Source organism: Archocentrus centrarchus, chromosome 7 (genome assembly GCF_007364275.1).
Source record: "Archocentrus centrarchus isolate MPI-CPG fArcCen1 chromosome 7, fArcCen1, whole genome shotgun sequence".
Taxonomy (NCBI): Eukaryota; Metazoa; Chordata; class Actinopteri; order Cichliformes; family Cichlidae; genus Archocentrus; species Archocentrus centrarchus.
In genome coordinates this window covers 28062249-28086927 of record NC_044352.1, presented here as the reverse complement: position 1 = coordinate 28086927, position 24679 = coordinate 28062249, and the positions used below count along the sequence as shown (strand labels likewise).

The 24679-nt window shown below is 42.0% G+C and overlaps 2 protein-coding genes and 1 long non-coding RNA gene across 3 annotated transcripts in view; 2 read left to right on the top strand and 1 right to left on the bottom strand.

Moving 5' to 3' along the window:
- LOC115782569 (uncharacterized) overlaps positions 1 to 4588 on the bottom strand; it is a 43247-nt gene extending 38659 nt beyond the window's left edge. Inside the window, exon 1 of the long non-coding RNA XR_004020163.1 lies at positions 4517 to 4588. This is a non-coding gene — a long non-coding RNA (uncharacterized LOC115782569). The remainder of the gene's footprint in view (positions 1 to 4516) is intronic.
- On the top strand, positions 3583 to 12904 carry ttll10 (tubulin tyrosine ligase-like family, member 10). The gene is given in 13 exon segments (XM_030732794.1): positions 3583 to 3877; positions 5346 to 5731; positions 5926 to 6061; positions 6265 to 6383; positions 6599 to 6719; positions 8267 to 8352; positions 9701 to 9887; positions 10278 to 10449; positions 11187 to 11327; positions 11725 to 11841; positions 11923 to 12016; positions 12261 to 12508; positions 12511 to 12904. Coding segments are annotated over 12 exon segments (1800 nt in total). The 5' UTR covers positions 3583 to 3877; positions 5346 to 5394; the 3' UTR covers positions 12553 to 12904.
- Positions 12905 to 13118: 214 nt separating this feature from the next.
- On the top strand, positions 13119 to 24672 carry LOC115782778 (probable pleckstrin homology domain-containing family N member 1). Its single transcript, XM_030733191.1, has 11 exons — positions 13119 to 13968; positions 16043 to 16151; positions 16793 to 16939; positions 17268 to 17354; positions 18329 to 18416; positions 18508 to 18644; positions 18738 to 18884; positions 19703 to 19786; positions 21029 to 21104; positions 21185 to 21261; positions 24229 to 24672. The coding sequence occupies exons 1-11, from the start codon at positions 13874 to 13876 to the stop codon at positions 24358 to 24360; spliced, it is 1179 nt and encodes a 392-aa protein (XP_030589051.1). The 5' UTR covers positions 13119 to 13873; the 3' UTR covers positions 24361 to 24672.
- The last annotated feature ends 7 nt before the right edge of the window (positions 24673 to 24679 follow it).

Genomic DNA, 24679 nt, shown 5'->3' with positions numbered 1-24679 from the left:
TCTAAGATTTTTAGGATCGGATTGCTCTGCTCACCTACTACATTCATCTTGAACGATTTGTCAAAGCTGGATTTGACACTGGACGCAAGAACAGCATTCCTGGCAGGACTTACAGCTGCGAAAAAACTAGCTGCAATGCATTGAAACCTCCATAGTCACTTTCTTTTCAAGCATGGATCATAACATATTTGGATATTGTTTATTTAGAAATGCCAATAGCCAGAGTTCACAGAGCCAAAGAATCGACAATGAAGGCACGGAGCTCGCTTTTAGTGATTCTCCATGAACTTCAGGTATAATATGTTAAAAAGGTTCTGAATTTAGCGGACCCAGGGACCAGTGGGTTTTATTTAGGGTTTTGATTCCTTTTTTTTTTGGCTCTGTTTTGTTTTGTTTTGCTTATTTGTATGTAATTATAAAAACATATGTACAAGTATGCGAATCCATGCTCCATATTCTTTTCTTCTTTTGTAATGTGTAATGTTTACCTGTACTTCATTTTAAAGAAAGATAAAATAAAAAGTTGATCACAAAAGCAACTTCAGCAGCTTAGAGGAAAGGAACGCCAACCCTGAACAGGAATTGGTAGAAATTTTGGTTGTTCCACATAAACACAGCATTTAACGTTTGCTATGGAAGCTTTTTAAAAATATTCCTGGAAGATTTCAGCCAAAATTTCAAGCTACTATTTATAAATTTTTTTGCTACTTCATAGTTGAAATACCTAACTTGAAATTTCAACTTAACGCCTCACTTTACTCAAAATCTTGAGTGATTACAGTAAGTTGCGCAAACATGTTTTAACTCTTAATAAACATGCAAGCTAATGTTAGCTTATTCAGTTGTAGCTAGAAGAGCTAATATATCAATGTTGGTTTCTAATAACCATTTTAAATCCCCCAAAACAAGTAATGTGTGTTGGTAGCGCCTCAGCTAGATTTTAGAAAGCTTTTTCACAACAGTGAGACAGCCTTTTGACTCAGATGTACCAAATGGATCCTGTAATATGTAGCTGCTTAAACTAATAGTTGCTGTACGTTTAGCTTTAGTTAGTAAATTGCAAAAAGGACAACATAGCAAGTCTTGCTTCGGATTTGTTCTATCATGTTCTTATCAAAGTATTTAATTTTTATCGATGAGTCATTTTTCCACTTAAAAACCAAGCGGTATTCTGCTCAGGTGTAACCAATATAATTAATGATTTTAATGCAACATTTGAGCATATCATGCTCACAAACTTAGAGTTATTTGACAGTAAAGCTAGCACCACGAAACCTTGGTGTGTACTTATTATAGTAGTCTAACTTACAATATTGACAGTGCATGTGTTCTGGGTTGTTACACAGCTATTTCACAACAAAGGACAAAAATGTACATTTTCACTTGAACATGTTCCCATGTCGCCACCATTCTCTGTGAAATTTGATGTCTTTCTGTTTCCGTGTTGCACTTGTCTCCAGGGGGAATAAGTAGATACCGACCCTGGGAACACGGTGTCGCCCCCTCACTACAACGGTCCCCTCAGCTTCACTGCTGTAATCCTGTAAGGAAATCATGAATAGCAGGTGGGAGCGCGAGAGACCCTGTTGAGACCAGCTTTTCTTTACATCGTAACTTAACTCCATTTCTCCCACTATAACACCTTGACAAGGAGAATCCCTCTAAATAATGGGTTTGCAGGGACACCATTGCTGCAGGCTGCATCCCTGTAATTGCTGAGCACTTCCTGGTTTGAGGCAGTCGAGATGACATGGGAATGAGGGGGCCTCCAACAATACACAAAATGTAAGGTGTCACTGCTCTGAGACAAAACACTCAGTAACACACACACACCTGTTTAAAATTTACACATTTTTACCCACTACCTTTCTGGTGTATTCTGTCTGATGTGTTTGATTTTTGTTTTCTTTGAATAAGACCCTGGGAGTATGAGCTTACCTTACTTATAGCACCACCTACAGAAAGTTAAACTACGTTGACGTAAAGAAAATAAAAGTAAAAGTAAAAAAGTGTCCCATTTCTTATGCCCTTTACTATCAGATGAAGGTCAAATAAAAACAGGAAAGCTATGAATTCAAATATAAATTGTGAAATATACAATACAAAAAAAAAGTATGGCAACACTGATTATACAAGGATATACACACACACACACACACACACACACACACACACACACACACACACACACACACACACACACACACACACACACACACACACACACACACACAAATGTACACAGTCTCTTGGCAGATGGTGAACCATGAGGTCGGCAGGGCTGTAAAACAAGCCTGTTCTCTTTGTCCACCTACGCAGCACTTTACACAGTGTGTCTATCAGATGGCGGCTCTTTATCAAGGTGTGGCTCACACTGGCTCCACACAAAGCTCTGTTAAACAAGAATACGGGAGTCCTCCTAACAACTGGGGTATTGTGGCTGGATTAGTTTATTTTATTGCCAAGCAGTGCTCTCTTATAGCTGGTATTTTGCACTTGGACATTTACAGTTGTACAGCAATATGTGCATATATAACTGAGCTGATCAGATCCGTGACTTCCTTCTTCTACATTTAATTTAACATAGAGCAAAATTATCTAATTGGGTCGTGATCTAAATGAAAAATGAACCAGATCATTAGACCCAAAGTCACTCTGACTCCCAGTTTGGTTACTAGAAAAATTCTTATTGCAACTTATCATCCCATCAGCTTACACATGGTAACTGGTTAGTCAAACCAAAACCTGATGTAAAATGCACAGTACTTTGGCGCATATGTGTGCTCATGGTGTGCCTATGTTGTGCACGGTTACCCCGCTGTATGTGTAATTATATGGTTGCATGCGTGCTGGGTCTAAGAGGCACCCACCCCTGTCAATTATCAGGCTGTTTGGAGGAAGAGAGAAGATTATGCATAATTGCCATCCATAGCTGGGCCTGGGTGTTTCCCCCAGAGTCAAATCACTGAGACAGAAGGTGATTAGTGGATTTGCCATGCGAGGAGACTAATGCTATGTTGCTCAACAGCATACCTGCTGCTGGATTTGGCACTAGACTTTATGATTAATGATGATGTCTGGAAGAATCACGAATAGTTCAGCTGCATGAAGTAGTTATACAATAAACTGATGTTTGCATTAAAGTAGTGTCTTAGTTTAATGACGTGCTTGAGTTTACTTACAGCTTAAGTTACTATGTATTATCCAGTAATTTTAAAATTATACAAATAATTAGTTTATCTATTCACATTTCTTATAGTATTACTCACATTACATATTTAACCTAAAGATATGGGGTAGTCCACATGTATAAGATGGATACCAATGTAGCTACAGTAACACATGTCCCCTGAAAAGATTTTTTTTTAAATATTTTTATATTTTAATGACACTGAGTCACCCTGGAAAACTGGCAAATCTGTTTTGATTGACACACTGCTCTCATGTTACCATAGGGTTCACGCAACAGAGGCTTACAGGCCATAAATATTGAATGAAGCTAAACCCAGAGGTGGAGTTTGTGTGGGATACATAATCTTGACTTGTTTGTTTGTCTTCAGCCACAGTTGTTCTAAGATTCAATCTACAAGTGACAACTGTTGCCAAGGGTCCCATTACCCGAGTAACTGGTGATTGTTTACATTAGTCTTGTGGGTTTTCTTGCTTTCATTGCACGATACTGTGGCTAACTTTAGACCAAACTGCAGGCAGACCATGTGATTGCCCCCCCTGTCAATTCTGTCCTTCAGTCTCTGGGCTTACTGTTTGTCTTGGCCCTGCAGTTGGACTACAAGGTTGAGTACACTTGGCTGAAGAAGAGTAAGCTGACAAGTTTTTCAGGGAGCCCTGGTGTCTGTGTGTGAAGCTGTAGGTGCAGGTAAATCTTTTAACTTTTGAATATAGCTACGGTATAGTAGTTCCTGCTTTCCTACATAAATTAATTTTTGTGTTACATTCATGTTTACATTTAAATTATTCAGGCAAAACAAGACTCAAAGGCTAAATTGGCTAGCAGCAAACAGCCACCAGAGCTGAATTCCTTATTAAACCATTAAACCACAACACAAAGTAAAGTCATACAATTATTTATCATACATTTGTTGAGAAGCTTATATAACTGTTGCCAGATCTTGCGATAGAAACCAGCTCTATGAAAACAAGCCCAAAATCAGCTCAACTGGCAATTTCACAACATTGTGTAAAACTGAGGCCGTTTTTAAACAGTATAGCTCCAATGCAGTATAGCTCATTTCTTTGTTTTGTATCATTGTGTTTTGGAGCAGTGAAATCCATGTTTCTTAGCCTCATAGAAGAGAAGGGTGCAGTCTTTTTGTGTGCTTCTCGGTATTAGCACGTTGCATTAAATCAGCATGGTGAGCACATATTTCACACTTGCAAAATCTGAAGAATGTCTCTGATACATCTCTCTTCAGTACCGCAGCTACTTTCTGAAGTGTTTGCGGACACAATTCGTTATTATATTTATTATATTTTTTTCTATATTTTCCCCACTTACTGGAGCTCATTCTCATCCTTCCTCCTCACTCTGGGCTGTTGTGAGTGCACCCGGTCAACATGGGCGGGAACGATAAACAGGAAACGGGGGCTTGGAAGGGACAAACTACCTACCACTCGTCTTTTGCTTTGTTATGGGGCGCCGAGAGATAATCAACGAGTTTCACTCGGAAAGAAAGTCAAGCCCAAATAAGCAACTTGACGTTCAAAAGCAAGCGCAAAAAACCGCAACCCGCGACTCACGAGATTTGCCAGCGACTTTAGAAAAAAACAAGCCCAAAGTCACTCATAATAAGCGGACCTGGCAACACTGTAATATACAGTAGCTAGATTGGGATTTCAGTCTGATTATATACTGTTGGTAAAGGAAATAGGCCATCCGAAGATGCTTACTTACTTTCTCCATTGTAGAGGGCTGGTGACACGGTGCTGCAATGTCATACCGTGTTTAGGGATATTTGACATCACATGTCATCACATTGTAAGCTTTTCAAGGGACTCTTGGTGTTTTGACTTCGGTGTAAAGAGATTGCTTTAAATGACCAACACTGACAAATATAGATCAAATCAGCAGTTTAGGCTGTTGCGTAATTAACTTACACTTTTGGAACAATATATGTTAAGCCTCACTCTCTGCCATTATCATTAAAACTTATGCCAGGCTACCCTACAGCATCCATCAAGTACAGATAATATAATAGTAAAAGAATATTTTTAGAGGGGCAGGAAAAATACCTCACTGGATCATACCAAATAGGAACAATACTATGACTAAAGAATACACTACAGCACTTCTTCTCTTCCTCTTATTCTGATCTTTGTATCAGCAGGCTCAGTGTGTGTCAAGAGAGCTCCGCCCACTTAATGGATCAATAATAAATGACCCCCAGCGATCTTTGCCAGAGGAAGGTCATGGCATCAAAGTGCTCAGTTGACCCCTGCAGCAAGGGTCAGGATGTAGCAGAGACCAGGCTGGAGAAGCTGCAAGGGAAAGAAAAGGAGGAAACGGAAGTTTCCTTTGGATACAGCCGGCTTGCAGGATGTCTGAGGAACGATGGACCGGGAAGAGAACAGCAGCTGTCACCTGGCCATATTGGTGTACAGGTAGTGACATCAGCCAGTGCAGTGGAGCAGGTCCCACGGGAAGAGACACAGACTTGGAAAAAGAAAGAGACATTTTCCCACTTGTCTGTCAACCAGGAGAATCAAAGTGGAGGTGTGTGTGAGGTCGAGAGGGCACCTTATTTTCAATTCTGTCCGTATGGCGATCCTTTATTTCAGCACACAAAAATACATTTTAATCCTTTAAAATAAAAAGACTCAAACAACTATTTGAATTCACTAATATATTCTACTTTTGTGTTATAAATAACTGAATTGGTAATGTGCTTGTGTATTTAAAAATATCAGGTCTGAGCATATTGGCGCAACGCCTTCGGAGGTCCAAACGAGGGGACTTGTCAGCCAGGGGCAGGGAGAGGCAGATAGAGGAGCCCCGGGGGCCTGGGCCTTTTTACTACTTTGGAGGAACCAATGGGGCAAAAATGTTAGTATGAAGATGGAAAGTTGTCCAATTTCAAAAATAATCATTCTAAAGTAGATTTGCTTTAACATTAGTATAAAAAATGGCATGGTATAGCTTTTACTTTGGGCCCTTTGTAAATCTAAGCCTTTTCTAATGTGACCCCTTACTTCTTGTTTGTGGTGTGATTAAAGAATAAGTGATTTCCTTTGGGACTTTTCCTTCAGAGTGAGCAATTACTGTGAGAGCAGAGGATGGAAAAGGATTTACAACAAGGACAGAAAGGATTTCAATCTCAAGTGGTGCGAGACCAAATCACCAGCCCAGTACTCCAACTTCAGAGAAGGTATTGGGCATGCACAGGATATCGTCTGCAGCTAGTTTACAACAAGGTCCTGCAATTAAAATGTGCCACTTTGTTGCTTAGCCAAAGAGAGGCAATGTAGTAAAACTAGGCATACAGGTATCTGAACTAACTAATGTTTCTCTTAGTGAAAAGAAGGTTTATTATGTTCCATTCGCAGAATGAAAATGAGAAAAATCCTCATCTTTTGTTCCCAGGCAAACAGCTGATGTACCAGATTCCCAATAACAAGGTGCTCACCACTAAGATTGGCCTCCTCAGCAGCCTGCGACAGTATGAGCAAGTGAGCAGCAGAGTCTGCCACGTTCAAGGACTTAGGTAAGCTGGACAGATATTTTCCTTCCCTTCTCTTTGTCTCTCTCTTATCCAAAATGGTTGTATCTCGTAAAAGCAGACAGATTTTACAGCTGTGTCAAATCTCCCAGCTCCCATCTGGTACCATTATTGTGACTCAATAGAAGCCCTCCTCTGTAAACAGTGATTTAAAACCATATCAGCCTGTGAAACTATTTAATAAACACGGCAAATCACCTCATCGAAAAATCAGGCCTCTCCACTGAATCACACGGGCTCTGCGTTTCAGTTAGATCAGTGGTTAATTATTAATAGTAAATGAGTTATTTTATAACCTGGTTATTTAAATCAGTGGGTAACGTGTCTGAAACATGTTTCGAAAAGAGAATGAAACAGAAACATGCAGTGAAGATAAAGCTTCACTGATAGCCGCACACATTAAAATCCTGCGTCTCTTTTATGGTTTACCTTTGCTGTGCAGAATTATGTGTGGTATATGCTGAGTGTGAAATCTCTTTGCACCTTCATCTCTAGAGAGAAAGAAAGTTTATTGTGCGAACCTCTGCTTCAGAGCAGGAAGTGTCAGATGTCAGGTGTAAAGACTGACGCTAGGACAACAAGCAGCTCAGTTCGACAGTTTGTCTTTGGCAAAAGACCAGAAAAAGGGGAAAACATATCTGCCAACTATTTATCACTTACCAACGTATTATGATCTCAGAAACCAAAGTAGGACAAAGCTAACAGTTTCTTCAGAGGCCCCTGTCCCTGTTTGTAAAACAGATGCAGCTTTTGTTGGGCTTTAGTTCTAATGCAGAAAATGTAGTGGAGTTGAAGCTGAAAAGTTCATCTTTGAACTGGTTTGATCGCGGCGTTGTCAGTTGCTCATTATCCTAAAGCTTTTATCTGCTTTCTAATACTGTTTTGATTTGGAGGAAGTACAACTGTCAATATTTGCTGTAGTTTTTCAAAGCTGACTCTGGACTGTGATAAGGATAAAGAGAGTCACAAGTGCTTCCTATCCACAGAGCCCACTGGTGTTCATGTTGGCCAGTTGTTAATGATATATTTTTTGGTGTGTTTTTCTTGTATTATAGGCGATTGCAGGCGATCGTATTAAGATTAATATACTTCAGATTCTACAAACAGAATGAAAAGTATGTAAATAGAGTTTTATACTAATGCTGGAAAATGTTTCGGCGCTTGTGAAGAAACAGATGAATGAATCATAGCAGTAAACAGCAGCAAATACCATATTTTAGACTACATGTGGGGATTTACACTTATTTTTCTGAACTTCCTTCAGTTCTTCAGGAAAAAATTAATTTGCATAGCTCGACTCAGTCAGTGTAAATAAATATTCAATTTGGGGTTTGAAATAAATCTGCGCATGTGATACAAAGGATAGATGAACAGAACAGAAGGATGTTGCTGTGGTGTACCAAAGACTTTCTAAGTTTGTGGCCTGACTTAGTTTGATTTAATTTCTTGCCTCAGTGCCAGTTCTCCCACAGTCCAGTCCACAGACATCCACATGGGCTTCCTTCTTCCTCTTGTTCTGTCATATTTTACAGGAGGCTGAAATTAGAAGAGTTCATACCGACTACCTTCCGCATGGACCTGAGGGAAGACAGAGAGGCTTTTTTTGCTCAGCAGGCCGGTAATTGACATCTCACCCACCTATGATAACCTTTTACGCATTAACACTGCTATACAACAGTAGCACAGTACTGGTTTAACTGGAACAGCCTTTAGTTTGCAGGTTTAAAATGACATAAATCAAACTTGACGTGCGTGTTGGGTCATGCATCCAACAGTGAAAAGAAAGAGAATCGTTTGTCCTGGGTAGCGTTAAGACAACAGTCGCCCTGGTGAGTGTTTAATCAAGAGGCTGTGGACGCTGGAAAATAATGCACTTCACCTCCCATAAGGCCCTGATAAAATCACCAGGGAAACATGCTGTTGCCATGGAGATGAGTCAGCAGAGGGCAGGGCTGAGACGCAAACACGAGGAGAGACGCTCTGCAGGATCTGAGTGCCGAATGAAATACATTTAATATTAAAGTTAAAAACTTTTCTTATGATAAACACTGGAGATGAAATCTCAGTTTTTGTCTTTTTTTAATAAAAAATACTGATTGTAGTAATTACAGGCAAACAGCATGATGAGTGAAGTTGTGCGCAGGTTTTGACAAACACGATTATCACTAAGTAAACAGGAGAAGGATACAGACAGCTGCTTTAAATCTGTGGGTGATGAATTTGTGGAAAAGGGAAGGAAAACTGAAACAGAACCAAACCTAATATAAATATATGAGAATTAAAGACAGCCTATGCTGGCATCTCTTCTAAGACAGCTTATTCACTGTTTTGTTTTTTTTGTGACTTTTTTTTTTAACAGGAAAAAAATGCTTTTGTTTGTAACTTGAGATTGTGAGAATCATAATTTTGCACCATCACTGACAGGGGTGGTGTCATATATGCAGAAACCCTTAAATATGAAGTCCAGTCTTCACCATTTTCCTTAAGATGTACAAATGTTTAAGCTCTAGAAGTAGAAGCACTCAGTATAGTTTTCAATGTCCCCATCAGAGTGTAACATCACACTATTCATAGTGATGCACCAACACGTGAGCAGCTGTATCTTGGGTATTGTCATTGATTGTAGTGCACAATATACACTGTTTATTTTCATAAATAAAACACAACTGCCTGCATACGTTCCTGAAAGCTGTAGTGTTTAGCAGATTAACTTTATTCTTCAATCACTGCATCGTGCTCCACACAGATTTCAGATTTAAACAGTTGCTAAAGTGGTGAAAAGTGCAACTAAAACGTGATTTCACACAACACCGACTTTATTGGTAAAACTGATGAATACCTGAACGTAGGATTAAAAGTTTAAAAACAGTACAGAAAAAGAAACAGTCAGATGGATCTGGCACTCTAGATTTGATGCCTGTTCAGGTATTGTACATTATTTGATGCAAGTTTGTTACTGTTGCCAGGTGCGAGCAACAATGAGAGTCGCATGTGGATCTGTAAGCCTACGAGTATGAACCAGGGAAGAGGGATCTTCCTTTTGAAGAGCCAGGAGGACATAGATGCCTTCAGGCTGAAGCTGCAGCACATGGACAACCCTCAGACCAACAGAAAAACGCAGTATCGCCAGCCACAGGCTCACGTTGTCCAACAGTGGGTGAACACGGGTTGTTAAGATTAGTACCACTCACACTTGCAGCTCCTAGTAGTAAGGATATTATTCTATTTTTGTTGATTTTGTGCCTGTTTGGATTGGGGATTTTTTTAGGGTTGGCACACTGTTTTTTTTTGTTTTTTTTAAAGCATCAACAGGTTTCAAAAAGTGTTTTTTTCCCCTTCGGCTGAAAGTCTCTGCTTCAGCTGGGAGGTTTAATCTTTTTTAGCACTATTGCTCTAAAATAAGATGAGCAAATGATAAAGAACCATAAAAATGATACTGTTGTTGTTTAGTCACCTGTCTGTCATTCATGTTAACAGCTTCTGGCCTTTGAAGCCTTTGAAGTTGTTTGTGATCCTGAAGGTAGATCTCCGTTTTGCCCTCAGTTACATCCAGAACCCGATGCTCCTGAAAGGGAAAAAGTTTGATGTGCGCTCTTACCTTCTCATCGCGTGCACTGCACCGTACATGGTCTTTTTCCGGCATGGATACGTGCGACTGACTTGTGACCTCTATGACCCCAACTCCAAGAACCTCTCAACCCACCTGACCAATCAGGTAAAGCCCTACTCTAGATATACGCTGCCTGAATATGAAGAGTTAACTGGAAGGTCAAAGTCTAAATCAAGAACTCCCACACTGGTTTTACAATAATCTGCTTAGAACTCAGTCAGCTATTAAAAAAATGCGGCGAGGAGAAGTTAGAAAGCAGGTACTTCCAGTGGTGCTTATAATGAGGCCGAACGTGTTCTGAAACCATGTGTCAGCTTATATATATGGAGAGAAATGAGTCCTGGCTATTGCAATAGAATGACCTTTGTGTGATGCTGGGCCTGATTTGCAGATGGTGTGTAGAAATGATCTATACTGGTTGCTTGTTAGAGGAAACACTTTAAATCATCATTATTTTAACTAGAGTGCACAAGCATTTCCACAGAGAGTAGAAATAATCCGCTTTATTGTCCATATTCAGCACAATGCACAAATCACTGTAACTGAAGCATGGCAAGCACATAGGAGACTTCGACCTCGGTTCATTTTATATTTCAGCTTGATTCAGAATCACGTATTAGTTTGATGTGCAGGCCAGATATTAAACCTGCTACACATACTGTTTAGCTGGAAAACAGCAGTTTGATTTAGAGTAATACTTGCAGCTCATCCTTTTTTACACCACGTGTCCACATTATTTCCGGGAAAGTTAGAAAGATCAGGCATTTGCTGTGGCGCAAACTTCCTACCTGCCTCTGCTGACTTCTTCGTGTGTTTCTGGTCCCCCTGCTGTTCATTTACAGTACGTGCAGAAGAAGAACCCTCTGTACAGCCAACTGAAGGAGGACACTGTGTGGTCCATGGAGAGCTTTAACACCTACGTCAACGACAGGTTTCAGGTTGCCAAGGATCTGCCCAGGGACTGGGTGCTGGGCGCCTTTGCAGTGAGTGCTGTGTTGTAGCTCTCAGGGACCAATTACCATTATAATGATGGTTGCTGGCACTTGCAGCTAATTGAGATTGTGGTTAAGTTTGGATGAGCTCACTCCTGTCTGAGGACGCATCATCTCATCACTACAATGAGTTGTTTTTTTTTTTCACAGTGTTTTGCAGTAACAAATGGTACAGTGCATTTTTTTAGCCTTTTTTAACTCTTAACTGTGAAACACTTGAGAGTATGTACAGTCACCCACAGAAGTTTATTTTCCTTTACAAAAGCTTGATCTATACGCAGTTGTGTTTTTATTTGAAGTGGTCAAACAAGCCAGTCATTAGTACAGAAATCATAAAATCATTCTGATGCCTAATGAACAACTTATTTCCCCTCCCTCCATGCATCAGAAGCGCATGCAGCAGATCATGACCCAGTGCTTTTTCGCCGTCAAGTCCAAGCTCGACTGCCGCCTGGGCTTCTTTGACTTGATCGGCTGTGACTTCTTGATTGATGAGGACTTCAAGGTGGGTGGGACATTTCTGGTAATGTGAATGGTAAACAGTGTCCCGCATGTGCGTTAAGCGTGTGTATTCCTAATACTGTAGGTGTGGCTGCTGGAGATGAACTGTAATCCAGCTCTCCATACGAACTGCGAGGTGCTGAAGGAGGTGATACCCAGTGTTGTTGTCGAGACGCTAGGCAAGTTCTGAAAACACAAATGACACAATTTTGCAGGCCAGAAGCTCAAATTGAGCATGTGTTAATACCACGCCACCAAATACTTTATCACATTTTATTTAGAGTCTAAATGGCATAGTCACAGTTCCCTTTAGTGCATGTGTTATGGCGAGAATTCACATGGTAAATAGGCTGATGTGTCACAACACCCCAAAGTTTTTTCTTCTATCTATAAGTCTGTTTGCTGTTTCATGCTCCTCTCTAGATTTGACTCTGGAGATCTTCAAGAAAGCTGGTTCTAGGCAGAAGATCTTTCCTTTGGTCAGTCAGAGGGAGTTTGTGCTTCTCTATAGCAGCAGCAACCCAAGCCCTGAACTCCAGAAAACCACCAAAGAGCCACAAAAGACTAAACCCAGGAGGTGTACGTCTGGGACGGAGGTCAAAGGTGTGCCCTCGGCATTCCCTGATAATTCTGTAAATGTTTCAGCGCTTCCAAAACGAAGGAGTAGGTCAATGTCTGGTCACCGTCCCCCCAGCACTTCACAAAGTCATCATGAGTCAGGGGCCTCCACGTTTATACAGCGGCAAAGAAACTGCTGCAAGAATGCCCAGGCATCAAGCTAAGCAAATGTACTTTGAATGTCCATTTAAAGGCTCGAGATGACCATTGTAACCATTGCTCTGCCTGTCTGTGACTCTCCTGGGATACCGTGACCTGAACTCCTGTGTGTAGGAATGAACATGAAAAACAATTTAAAAGGATAAAAGGAGCTTAGTGTAGAAAAGAAAAGAGGAACCGTGATAAATTTTATGCAGACAGCTGCGGTATAAAAAGCCCCCTGTGCTTTTTAAAGCTATTAAGAGAAATACTCTGGAAAATGCGTCAATAAAGAATGTATTCATCATCAACAATATCAGCTGGCTTCTCCCCCCCCCCCCCCCGATGTTTGGTAAGAAAGTTGTCACAAAAAAAAAAAAAAAACTGTTTCAAAACCACATTTTCTTTGTTTTGCTTAATTAATGCGTGCGTCATTCATTCTCAAATACATCACTCGCTCATCTGACATGAAGTTGCATCAGCAGAGCAGCTTCTAACCTGTGGCAAAACATTCAGACCTGATTGTGTGCAAACCCTCCCACCACCTTATTGCAACTCTAACCAGGAAGATCAACACAAGGCTCCACTCACTACAGTTACTGTAGCTTGTTTTGACTGCAGCCCTTCACCTCTCTGTGTCATAACTCATAATTATCTCTCTCGACTATGCACATTCAAGTTCGGCGCATGTAAACTAGACAGGCATGGCCCCATCTTTCCCAATAAGATAATCACTTCATTCACACGTTTCACAACAAGGAGGAAAGCTTGTCTTATCAACTTCAGGAGGTATGATATATTTATTTTTTAACCCTCATTTGGTGAGCTTGTCTTTTAGTGACAAAATAGTTTTCATTTATCATGCTGATGCATTAGCAGGTTCCCACAGTAGGTTCAGAGTGTAAAATAGGAAGCTGCTCAGTCATCTGCCGACAGCCAACTGACAGGAAGGAAGGAACAACTACTACGCTGCGATTCAACAAAAACCTGCCACTTTTTTCTTCAATTCCTCTTCAAAAGCTTTTTGTTTTCGGGGCTCTATGGAAATATACGCTGCATGCTGGCAAAAGGGGGAACTAGAGCTTAGCAGCACCCTGCCTCCTCATCCCCTGCTCCTGAGCACAATATCCTCTTTTAAACCCAACCACCCCCCCATTTTTTTGCTATCTCTTTGGTTTTAATGTGGCACGCACAAACTGGGTGATTGTCTAGACAGATGGTGCTCAGTGTGTGGAACAGAAGCTGAGGCAAGGTAAAGAGGGACAGACTCCTTCTCCGTCATGGGATGCTGCAGTGTGACCCAGAGGCATACTGGAGTGGACGAGGTGGGCCCTGATGAGATTGAGCTTCTGGAACTCCCCGGAGACAATTTAGGGTAAGACACAAATGCAAGGTTACTGTTAAAAGGTAGGAGCTGTTCAGTAATTAAACACTGGTAGGAAATGTATTTATTTTATTTTATTGTAGCTTGAGCCTGAAAAAATTACAATTGGAATAAGAACAAAAGAATACCAAAATATGTATTTCAGTCAGTATTTTTGAAGTGTAAAAGTTAGTTTAAATGTGGGGTTTTTTTTTGTTTTTTTTGTGCTTTGGAGGAAGTGATGACAGGCTGTAAAGTGAAAAGAAAGCCGCTTCTCTTTTAACCTCTGTGGTTTTCAGTGGCATTTCATTTGTCACATTTTAATGTAAAAACACAAGAGCCTCATGCACAATCCATGCACACTCTGCAGCACATTCAGTGCGATCACGTACAGGATACACCGTACACACTCCACACTTGTTTTGACAGTAACAGGATGTGTTGTCACAAAGAAAACTTCCAGGTTTTAAATCATTCAATCATCAAGAAAACAACTGCAGAACAACAAATTACATCAGTGTGATTTTGTGCCCATCGGCGCCCTATGGAAACACAAGACAGGAGAGCTAATTGGCTCCTATTTACTCAACATGAACTTGGGTGCTCAGTGATGCTGCACTGATGTGATTAGCAGATTACTGTAAGACAATGGTTGAAGCATGGAGGGGTTTAATACAGAGTAAGGGCGGGACAAATCCCCTCTCGTTCAAAGGCGGGGGGGATTAGCTGAAGCTAATCACCACTGGAGCTTCTGCTTCTTATATGTGGCTGTTTAATTATAACTGCTTATCAGGAAAACCACTTATGTTTGTATTTCATAACACACACAGAGGTGTGTGTTTTAAAGATGTCTTATAATGTTTGCTTAGTACCCAGTGATTGGCATAGTAAACTGATTTTGACCTTGTTACTATAGCCTAAAACCTGTTTAACTATTCAGCCTGTAAAACTTTATAATAGGATGCACCCAGAGGAGTATAAAACACAGAGTTTGATAATTTAAAAAAAAGTCCCATAAAATTTGAGCACCAGATCACTTAGATCATTGGACAACAACAATACTCAGGTAGGCTGTACCATTTAAACAATGCCATGGTACTAAGGGGCCGAAAGTATGCCAAGAATATATCCCCCACACTACTGTACCGCCACCATCGGCAACCCAAACCAGTGTGGTCTTCTGCTGTTGTAGCACATCTAATCCAAGGTTCGATGTGCTGTGCATTCAGGGATGCTCTTCTGTATACAGTTGGTTATACCAAGTGGTTATTTGAGTTACTGTTGCCTTCCAGTCAGCTCAAAGCAGTCTGGAAAGTTCTCTTCTGATCTCTGAGCTCAACAAGGCATTTTTGCCCAGAGAGCTGCCGCTAGCTGGATATTTACTCTTTTTTAGGGCCATTCTCTGTAAACCCTGGAGATGGCTGTGTAGGGAAATCCCAGTAGATCAGCAGTTTCTCAAATACTCAGACCAGCCTGTCTGGGACTTTCTTCCACATTCAGACAATCATATGCCCAAATGCACTGGTTTGCTGCCATGTGATTGGCTGATAGTTGCATTAATGAGCAGTTGAGCAGGTGTACCTAACAGAGTGTGTAATAAAGTGAGCGTATCTATACATTTATTTTTTGTGGTGAATATTCTTATTATACATGGTCAAACCAGCTGCCTCAATCATTTGATATCTTCCTCTCAGAAATTTAGATTCTTGAAAAAATAAATGTTCAATTCAATTTAAGGGACCCATTGTTCTTCTTCCGACTTTGTGTCAAATGTACGCTCTTAAATCTGTAAATGATGAGAGAGAGGATAACTACTACTATCATCACAGGCACAAAATTTCACTTGTTTCATGGCCCAGTATGAGATAAACTGGGATTATTTTAAAATGTGAATCATGCAAAACCAAATGTGGAGTTTAATGAAGTTATTAAAAAATGATATGAAATAATCTCTACTTTGCACAATTATACTCAAAAATCTGCCATTTTTCTATACATGCTAAATGTCCATAGAGTTATAATAAATGCATCTTCAGTGAGCAAGAGATACAAAACAAAATGTGCTAAGGTGTGTGTGTGTTTTCAGTGTGTGGAGCCTGGGAGAGACCAGACTTCAGCTGTGCGTGAGGAACAGCAGAGACGAGCAGCCTGAGCCACCACCGCGCAGACCTTCAACACCACACATGAAAAAAGAGGTCGCTATGTGTGCGCTTGGTATTTGACAAAGAAACATCCTGACACTTTGATCGGGCACTTTTCACACTCAGAACACCGTGTGGTTGAGGGTTGAGTCTGGGTGAACACTAACACAGGTTGGGGCTCAGGCAGAGTGAGACGAGACGCCGTGTGCTGTAGGAATTTCCACTGCAGCGGTGAGATATTGTGGTGTGATTCAAACTTTACAGGAAATAAAAGAGGGAGGAAACACTGCTAGGCACAACTTGAGTTTTCAGACTTGATTCAAAGTCTTACAAAGTAACACTTTCTTTGTGTATTTGTTTCTTAAACAAACATACAGTTTTAAAAAAAAATTAAGCTGTTAAATTCCCCTAGTTGTCCAACATTTTGCTTAAAGACAGCAATTAAAGGCTTGCGACAGTGAATTTTGCTGTGTAATGCATGACTCTGTGGGACATGTGGCCATGTGTTAATCCTGATTATAAATAAATACAGTGACACAAGGCAGCGGAAAATGGGGAAATGGCCACACACCAGAAAAACATTTTTAAAAATCTATTCAAAAGGAGAATCCTGCAATTTTAAATGTTGCTGCCATTTAAAATAAGAGATGTGAAATGATCCACAAACAGGAGCCGACATGTTTTTGTGTCTGTAGGTGGCGCTGTGGGGAAAGAGCATGGATGAGCTCCACCACAGGATATACTCCCAGCAGCCAATCAGGGGCTGGGAGGGCCAACCTGCCCACACGTATGGAGAGATCATCCACTCCTCATTGGTGTCTCTCTACATCAGCTACACGCAGGTAACGTGGCACCACACAAAGGAGTGAGAAAGTTCATGTGTGAGGCTCCTCCATGAATTCAGCCAGGCCACTAAAGAAGATTTTAATGTTTTATTTCTTGCTGTAATGAGAAAAATCACCTTTCTTTGTGGGAAATAATCCAAAAATGTTTTCAGCAACTTGCTCACTGCCTCTTTGTTTGACTCTAGTCATGTACATACCCGTCATTTGGGTCTATCCTGTAAAGTCATTTTAACTTTTAGGATCAGACCTGCTCATGTGTTTATGAGGCTCTAATAAAACTGTCTGAAAATGGTTCAATCCTGTGAACTCTGCATCACATCTGCAGGAAACCCGTGAACACTTCCTGGTTTTGTTCTCTTTTCACCTACTGATCCTTTCTCTGGACCACTCTCGACAAGACTTCATTTATGAGGTATTCTTCATATTTTTTAAGACCTGTGGTCAGAAATGCCACAGGTTAAGAGGAAAACTGCACCAGTAGCTGCAACACTAAGGTGAACGTGTTCTTGCACAGAAGTGAAAGCTTTATTGGAACAGTGTAGTGTTATGTTAAAGCTGCAGCATGCTGGAAATGTAATAATGGACTGCCAGTTGTGTCTAGCAGCTGGTAAAGATAGTGATTAATGTGTTAATACAAGAGCCAGATATTGTTTTTCATGCGTATGCAAAGAACCTAAACCAAAGTGTTGGACATAAACAACAAATGTTTTTAAACACATTAACCACTTTAGAAGGTGATCGTGCTACATGGACAGATGTATTTTCCATGTAGCACATGATTGTTTTCAGTCCCACTGCCGCAGGTGTATAAACTCAAGCACCGAGCCACACAGTCCTTTGCAAACATTTGTAAAACACTGGATTGTTACAAAGAGCTCACTGAATTTAAGAGTCAGTTTGTGAAATTTCTTTACTCCAAGATAATCCATGATCAGCTGTGTTATTGCAAAGTGGAACAGTTTAGGAACCACAGTAACTCAGCCGCACAGTGGCAGACCACATAAAGTTACAGAGCGGAGAGCCCGGATTCATTTATCACAGTCACTCAGATGACTTGACATGAAAATAAGTCCATGTACACTCAGAGAATTGATATTAACTCTTAAACAGGCACTCATAATCAGGAAACTGTTCACTGTAACTTTAGACCTGATCCAGAATAATCTGCAGTCTTTTTGATGAAAATCTCCAAACCTTGTAGGATGCACGTACATCCTTGTAGGACATAAATGTCAAAAAAATGTAGAAACAGATTAAATTTGCAGGCGTCTATAGGGACTGATATAAATTCAGGAATGTTGGGTTTAGTTGTCGGGGAATTTCTGCACTGTAATCTTAACACAGGAGCCTGAAGCAAAATCAAGTTAGTCTTCTCTTATCTCGCAGGGCATTCTTCCCCTTTCTGGACTTTCCTTCCAAGTCGTCTCTCTGGACGTGGACGCGTCACATTCACCACACATGTTTGAAATCAGCAGTGAGTCAGTGGAAATTACCGAGCTCCGCTAAGACGTGCAACACGGTGTGAAATACCCAGCATGATATATGCTGTTCCCTCTTCCGTCCAGGTCCAGTGATGGACTCCAAGGTGTTCATATGTGCCAGTGCTGCAGAGCTACAGAAATGGATGCAGCACCTAGAAGACAGGAGATACAAATCCATGATGCAACCCATGAGTCCCTCCCACTGTGCTCTCTCCTATCTAGTACTGACTACCTGTTTCACATCTGGTTACAACTGTACAAAAGTATTGCAGTTACATGGCAGTAAATATGTTGTTCACATCTTTCTCCTCTAGTTACCGTGTGACGAGCACTGGAAAAGAGAAGAACTGAAAAAATACTTACTACAAGCTCCAATATGGCAGTGGGAGGGCTCGCCCATACAGCACATGGGTCAGCCGGGCTACTTATCTATTGTCCATATCATCAACACACAGAGACAGGTAATAAACAGTCTCATTTTATTAGAATCACAGTACATAATCTTTTAAGGCAATGATGTAGGCATTATAGCAATAAAAACAAAATTGCGTGCAAATTAATAATAAGAGTGCTGTGAGTGCTCAGTGAAAGGAAACAATTATTACAGACCCGAGTAGATATGCACAGATTAAATCAACCATATGCCAGGACGTAAAGACATTTGCTTCTGTCGGCTCAAAGGCTTCACAGAAAATGTAAAGAGCCATATTTTGAGCCACGTCCTTCCACATTTACCACATGATGCCGGTTGAACCACAGCTGACAAGAGCCTGTATTTCCCCACATACCCATTTCCCCTTACCTCCTAAAAGGAGGATATGCAACCTCTGTCTCTACCACCATGTAGCAGTTTTCACTGTTGTCAGCTATGATCTATTTTCTTTATTTATTACACAAATGTGGTACTAATATTACAGACAGAAAATATAGCTCTGGACCGACACTTTGAGGTTTATTATAACTTAAGCTTTACTTAGTGTTGCACGTTGCACTTTGTTCTGATTATCTAAAGTGAAAGTGAACACACCAGAAGAGAGTGCTCCGCAGTGCACAAAGCAGTCTTCTCCTTCATCTCTAGGTTAGGTGAGGTTGCCGTATTAGCAAATCTCAGTAATTAACTACAAAATAGGATAAAATCCCCAAAGTAATAAAAATGAACTGCAATTATCCTTTAAAATGCCATTTTAGCAGTATGTTAATAGGCCAAGATGGAAAGGTATGACAGGGAATATTGTGACTCTGCTACAGTAACCGAGACACGCCGACTTTGTTCTTGCAGGGACTCCAAGAAAGACTGATGGTTCTCTTCCCTCAAGACGTCCTGCTGCTATCTGTTGACAAGCACCTGAATATAAGATATGAGGTACTGCAAAATGGCTCTATGGGAATAATACATAATAATATCTTTTCTGCTGCTGTGGCAGCATAACCTTGTGTCCCAGTAATTATGACAGTGTTTGCTCTCTTGGTGTATGACATGGGTAGATCATTTTTTACCTCAAACCTGCTGCTTCTATCATTCTTTGTAGCAGAAAATTCCTAAATACTAAATGTAAAATTATTTTAAGGGAGACCTCTGCTTATTATTTTCACTCATATATACATTGCTGTTTTTTCACTAGCTTTGTATGTGGCTAGGCTCAGTGTCACTACTGGTAGCATGAGGCCATACCTGGACCCTACGGAGGTTGCATGGGTAGTCCAACTCCTCCAGGATGGCACATCAATATGTGGGTTTGCTGAGTCTCCCAGCACAGTCTCAGGATCATGGAGGAGATTCCAGCAGACACAGAGTTACTCTAGGAGAGCTGGACAGGGCCGTAGAAGGTCCTAAACCCATCAGCAGGACCGGTATCTGCTCCTTTGTGAAAGGAGGAACAGGATGCACGAGCTACAAAATGACCTCCAGCAGGTCACTGGCGTGAATTCTTTGACCAAACAATCAGAAACAGACTTCATGAGGGCGGCCTGAAGGCCCGACGTCCTCTAGTGGGCCCTGTGCTGACTGCTCGGCACTGTGGAGCCCGACTGGGATTTGCCATAGAATGCCAGAATCAGCAGATCCACCACTGGCACTCTGTGCTTTTTAACAGATGAGAGCAGGTTCACCCTGAGCACATGTGACAGACGTGAAAGGGTCCAGAAAAGCCATGGAGAACGTTATGTTGCCTGTAGCATCATTCAGCATGACTGGTTTGATGGTGGGTCAGCGATGTTCTGGGGAGGCGTCTCCATGGAGGGGCACACAGACCTAGACAGCAGCACCCTGACTGCCAAAAGGTATCAGGATGAAATCCTTGGACCCATTGTCAGACCTCATGGTGGTGCAGTGGGTCCAGTTGTCAGGCATGCATGCAAGCATGTCGGGGCCTTGCAAACTACTGAGTACCATTTTGAGTTGCTGCATTGAGATTTTGGCAAAATGGACTAGCCTGCCACATTGTTTGGTTTCAGACTGAGTTCTTAAACTTTCAACTCTGTATGATATGAGAGCAGATATCTGTAATATGTTTACCCTCCTGTCATCAAACTCATGTCACCTTTCAAGCAGAGATCCCAGCGCAGCATCCAGAAAACATCTTTTCTTCTCTGTCATCTCTAACAGGGCAGGCTGCCCCGACAAAGTGTCAAAGCAGTTGAGCGGTCAGCCTTGCCTGGACGGCTGGAGTTTGACCTGATAGGTACACTGTACACATTTTTGTCCAAAGAAGCCATGTATGTGATTCATTTCATATAATCACTGTTTGTTGTTTGGTTTTAGGTGAGCTGGTGGAGCCGCTGCAGGTCTCCTGTACCTGCCGGGAGGATTATCAGAACTGGATTTTTCAGTTACAACAGGTTAGACAGTTTTATCCTTGTGACATTATATACATGTTTAATGAACCACAAAAGAATACTGTGTGGGCTGTAACACTGAAAGAGACTAAACAGGTCAGGAAACTGAGGGAAAGTGCAGGGCTGGTGATCATTTGCTGCTTTCAGAGCGCTCGTGTGACAAGTGGAACGCTGATGGAGCAGCTGTAGGTTTAAAGATTCATATGCGCTCTTTATTTAAAGCAGTGCAAAATAACTTTTCTGTTAATTAAAAAAACAGCCATGTAGCACTTTAGAGACGTCTACTTTATCAGCCAGCAGTGCTACGATATATATGCTCACATGACACTTCATTAGGTACACCTTGTGCTGGAAACCTTGTGCTGGAAACATTACTCAGACATTTTGGTGATGACAGCATCACACAGCTGCTGCAGATTTGTTGGCTGAACACGTCCATGATGCAGATCTTGTGTGCCACCATATCTCAAAAGCTCTCTGTTGGATTGTGATCTGGTGACTATGGTGACCATTTGAGTACAGTGAACTCATTGTCATGTTCAAGGAACCAGTTTGAGATTATTTGTGACATGGGGGCCGTAAAGTGTGCCAAGAAAACCTTCCTGCACACCACCATCGGCCTGACCTGTCGATACATGGTAGGATGGAGTCATGTTTATGTTGTTTATGCTCCCTGCCATCTGAAAGTCGCAGTAGAAACAGAATTCATCGAACTAGGTAATATTTTTCCAATCCCTGTGAACTGTTTCCTGTTCTTAGGAGTAGGAGAGTAAATGGACTAGTTCTTATATAGTGCTTTTCTACTCTGAGCACTCCAAGCGCTTTATACATTTACCCATTCACACCAGCGCTTCCTCCTGATCCTCCCGGTTTTCGTCCTGGTCGTGGAACGCTGGACCAGCTCTTTATCCTCTCAAGGATATTCGAGTGTGCGTGGGAGTTTGCCCAACCAGTCTACATGTGCTTTGTGGACTTGGAGAAGGCATTCGACCGTGTTCCTCGGGGTGTTCTTTGGGAGGTTCTGCGGGAGTATGGGGTGTCTGGCCCATTGTTGCGGGCCATTCAGTCCTTGTACAACCACAGTGAGAGCTTGGTCCGTATAGCCGGTAATAAGTCGGATTTGTTTCCTGTGGGTGTTGGACTCCGTCAGGGCTGCCCTTTGTCACCGATTCTGTTCATAATTTTTATGGACAGAATTTCTAGGCGTAGCCAGGTGGCGGAAGGCTTCTTCCTTGGTGGCCTCAGAGTCTCATCTCTGCTTTTTGCAGATGATGCGGTTCTGTTGGCTTCATCAGGGGGGGGCCTCCAGCTCGCAGTGGAACGGTTCGCAGCCGAGTGTGAAGCGGCTGGCATGAGAATCAGCACCTCTAAGTCTGAGGCCATGGTCCTCAGCCGGAAAAGGGTGGAGTGCCATCTCCGGCTCAGGAACGAGTTCTTGCCTCAAGTGGAGGAGTTTAAGTATCTCGGGGTCTTGTTCACGAGTGATGGGAGAAGGGAACGGGAGATCGACAGGCGGATCGGGGCTGCTTCTGCAGTGATGCGGACGCTGCACCGGTCCGTCGTGGTGAAGAGGGAGCTTAGCGTAAAAGCGAAGCTCTTGATTTACCGGTCGATCTACGTTCCTACCCTCACCTATGGTCACGAGCTTTGGGTAGTGACCGAAAGAATAAGATCGCGAATACAAGCGGCAGAAATGAGTTTCCTTCGAAGGGTGGCTGGCCTTTCCCTTAGAGATAAGGTGAGGAGTGCGGCCATCCGGGAGGGGCTCAGAGTAGAGCCGCTGCTCCTCCACATCGAAAGGAGCCAGTTGAGGTGGCTCGGGCATCTGATTAGGACGCCTCCTGGCCGCCTCTTGGGTGAGGTGTTCCGGGCATGTCCCACCGGGAAGAGGCCCCGTGGTAGACCCAGGACACGCTGGAGAGATTATGTATCTCGGCTGGCCTGGGAACGCCTTGGGGTCCCTCCGGATGAGCTGGAGGAGGTGGCTGGGGAGAGGGAAGCCTGGGCTTCTCTGCTTAGGCTTCTGCCCCCGCGACCCGGCCCCGGATAAGCGGAAGAAAATGGATGGATGGATGGATGGACACCAGCGCTTCCATTACTATCTAACATTCACACTCCAACGGTTGCATCGCAGAGCAACTTGGGGTTCAGGATGTTACCCATGCAGACTGGAGCAGCCAGGAATTGAACCACCAACCTTCTGATTGGTGGATGACCTGCTCTACCTACTGAGCCACAGCCACCCCCGCCATCTCTAGTAAACCCAAGAGCTGGTTCTGAAATACTCAGACCAACCCGTCTAGCACCAACATGCCATGTTCAAAGTCACTTAAATCACCTTTCTTCCCCATTCTGATGCTTGGTTTGAACTTCAGTATGTCATCTTGACATTGTCTACATGCCCAAATGCATGGAGTTGCTGCCATGTGACTGGCTGATTAGATATTTACGTTAAACAGCTGAACAGGTGTACTTAATAAAGTGGCCATGTGAGTGTAATTTAAAGACTCACAAATGGGTTTTTTTTGGCCCAGATGGTTTGCCTGTGAGCACATAAACGTTCAGCAAAATTATGAGATTAAGTGTTACATTTCCTTTTCTGAATATCTTAGCAATGTAGGTGCCTAATAAAATAATTTCTATGAAAACTTTCTATGAATAACACTGACCGATTACATTTCTCCATAAAGTCTATGCTTTTGCATGGTAGTCACTTGTTTTAGTTTGGTATGAAAATCAGCTTGTAGGAACTTGTTTGAGATCAAACGCACATTCACGCCACCAGAAGCACCAACTTTAAAAGCAGCACATACAAAGTAATGCTCACTGGGACACTCCTTACTCAGACTCTTTAAGGTCAGTCATGTTTTTCTTGATTCGAGAAAAACCGCTCGTCATGTCGAACACGACGTCAAGTACTTTAACCGTGCCGCATATTTGCATAAACACGATTTTCTTTTTAATTTGCAGCCAGACAGAAGCAGCCACGTTACTGTGAGTCACCCTCCACCTCCAATCATGCCAAAGCTGCAGAGGAGCAGGAAGGAGTCCCAGGAACCAATGCTCGCAGCGGACCAATATTATATCAGTGGACGGGGCTGACTCCACAGAGAGGAAAAGCTTCAACGTTCGCTGTAATCATAAATTTGAAACATGTAGATAAATTGTACATATGACTGATTTGTCCCACAACGCGGAGACGGAGCAGTGAAGAAGACTTCTTCACTTAATATATTTGGCTGATTTTGTCACTTTGAATGGACAGAAAACTATTTTTCATGTGGGCACAAACAAAAACTAGACCTTGACCCAGATTAAGTGCAGATCACAGCTGAAGAAATGTTAGCGGTAGACACTGTAGAGTCTCAAAAATAATAAACTGTGAATACCTGTATGTAGCTTTGTTTGACCTTTTCGAAAT

What these genes read in the sequence shown, in the direction of transcription:
- LOC115782778 (XM_030733191.1), top strand. Translation starts at nt 13,874, where the DNA reads ATGGGATGCTGCAGTGTGACCCAGAGGCATACTGGAGTGGACGAGGTG. An exon ending in TCTACATCAGCTACACGCAG is followed by an intron (nt 16,940 to 17,267) that starts GTAACGTGGCAC and finishes TCACATCTGCAG; the next exon opens with GAAACCCGTGAACACTTCCT. An exon ending in ACACATGTTTGAAATCAGCA is followed by an intron (nt 18,417 to 18,507) that starts GTGAGTCAGTGG and finishes TCTTCCGTCCAG; the next exon opens with GTCCAGTGATGGACTCCAAG.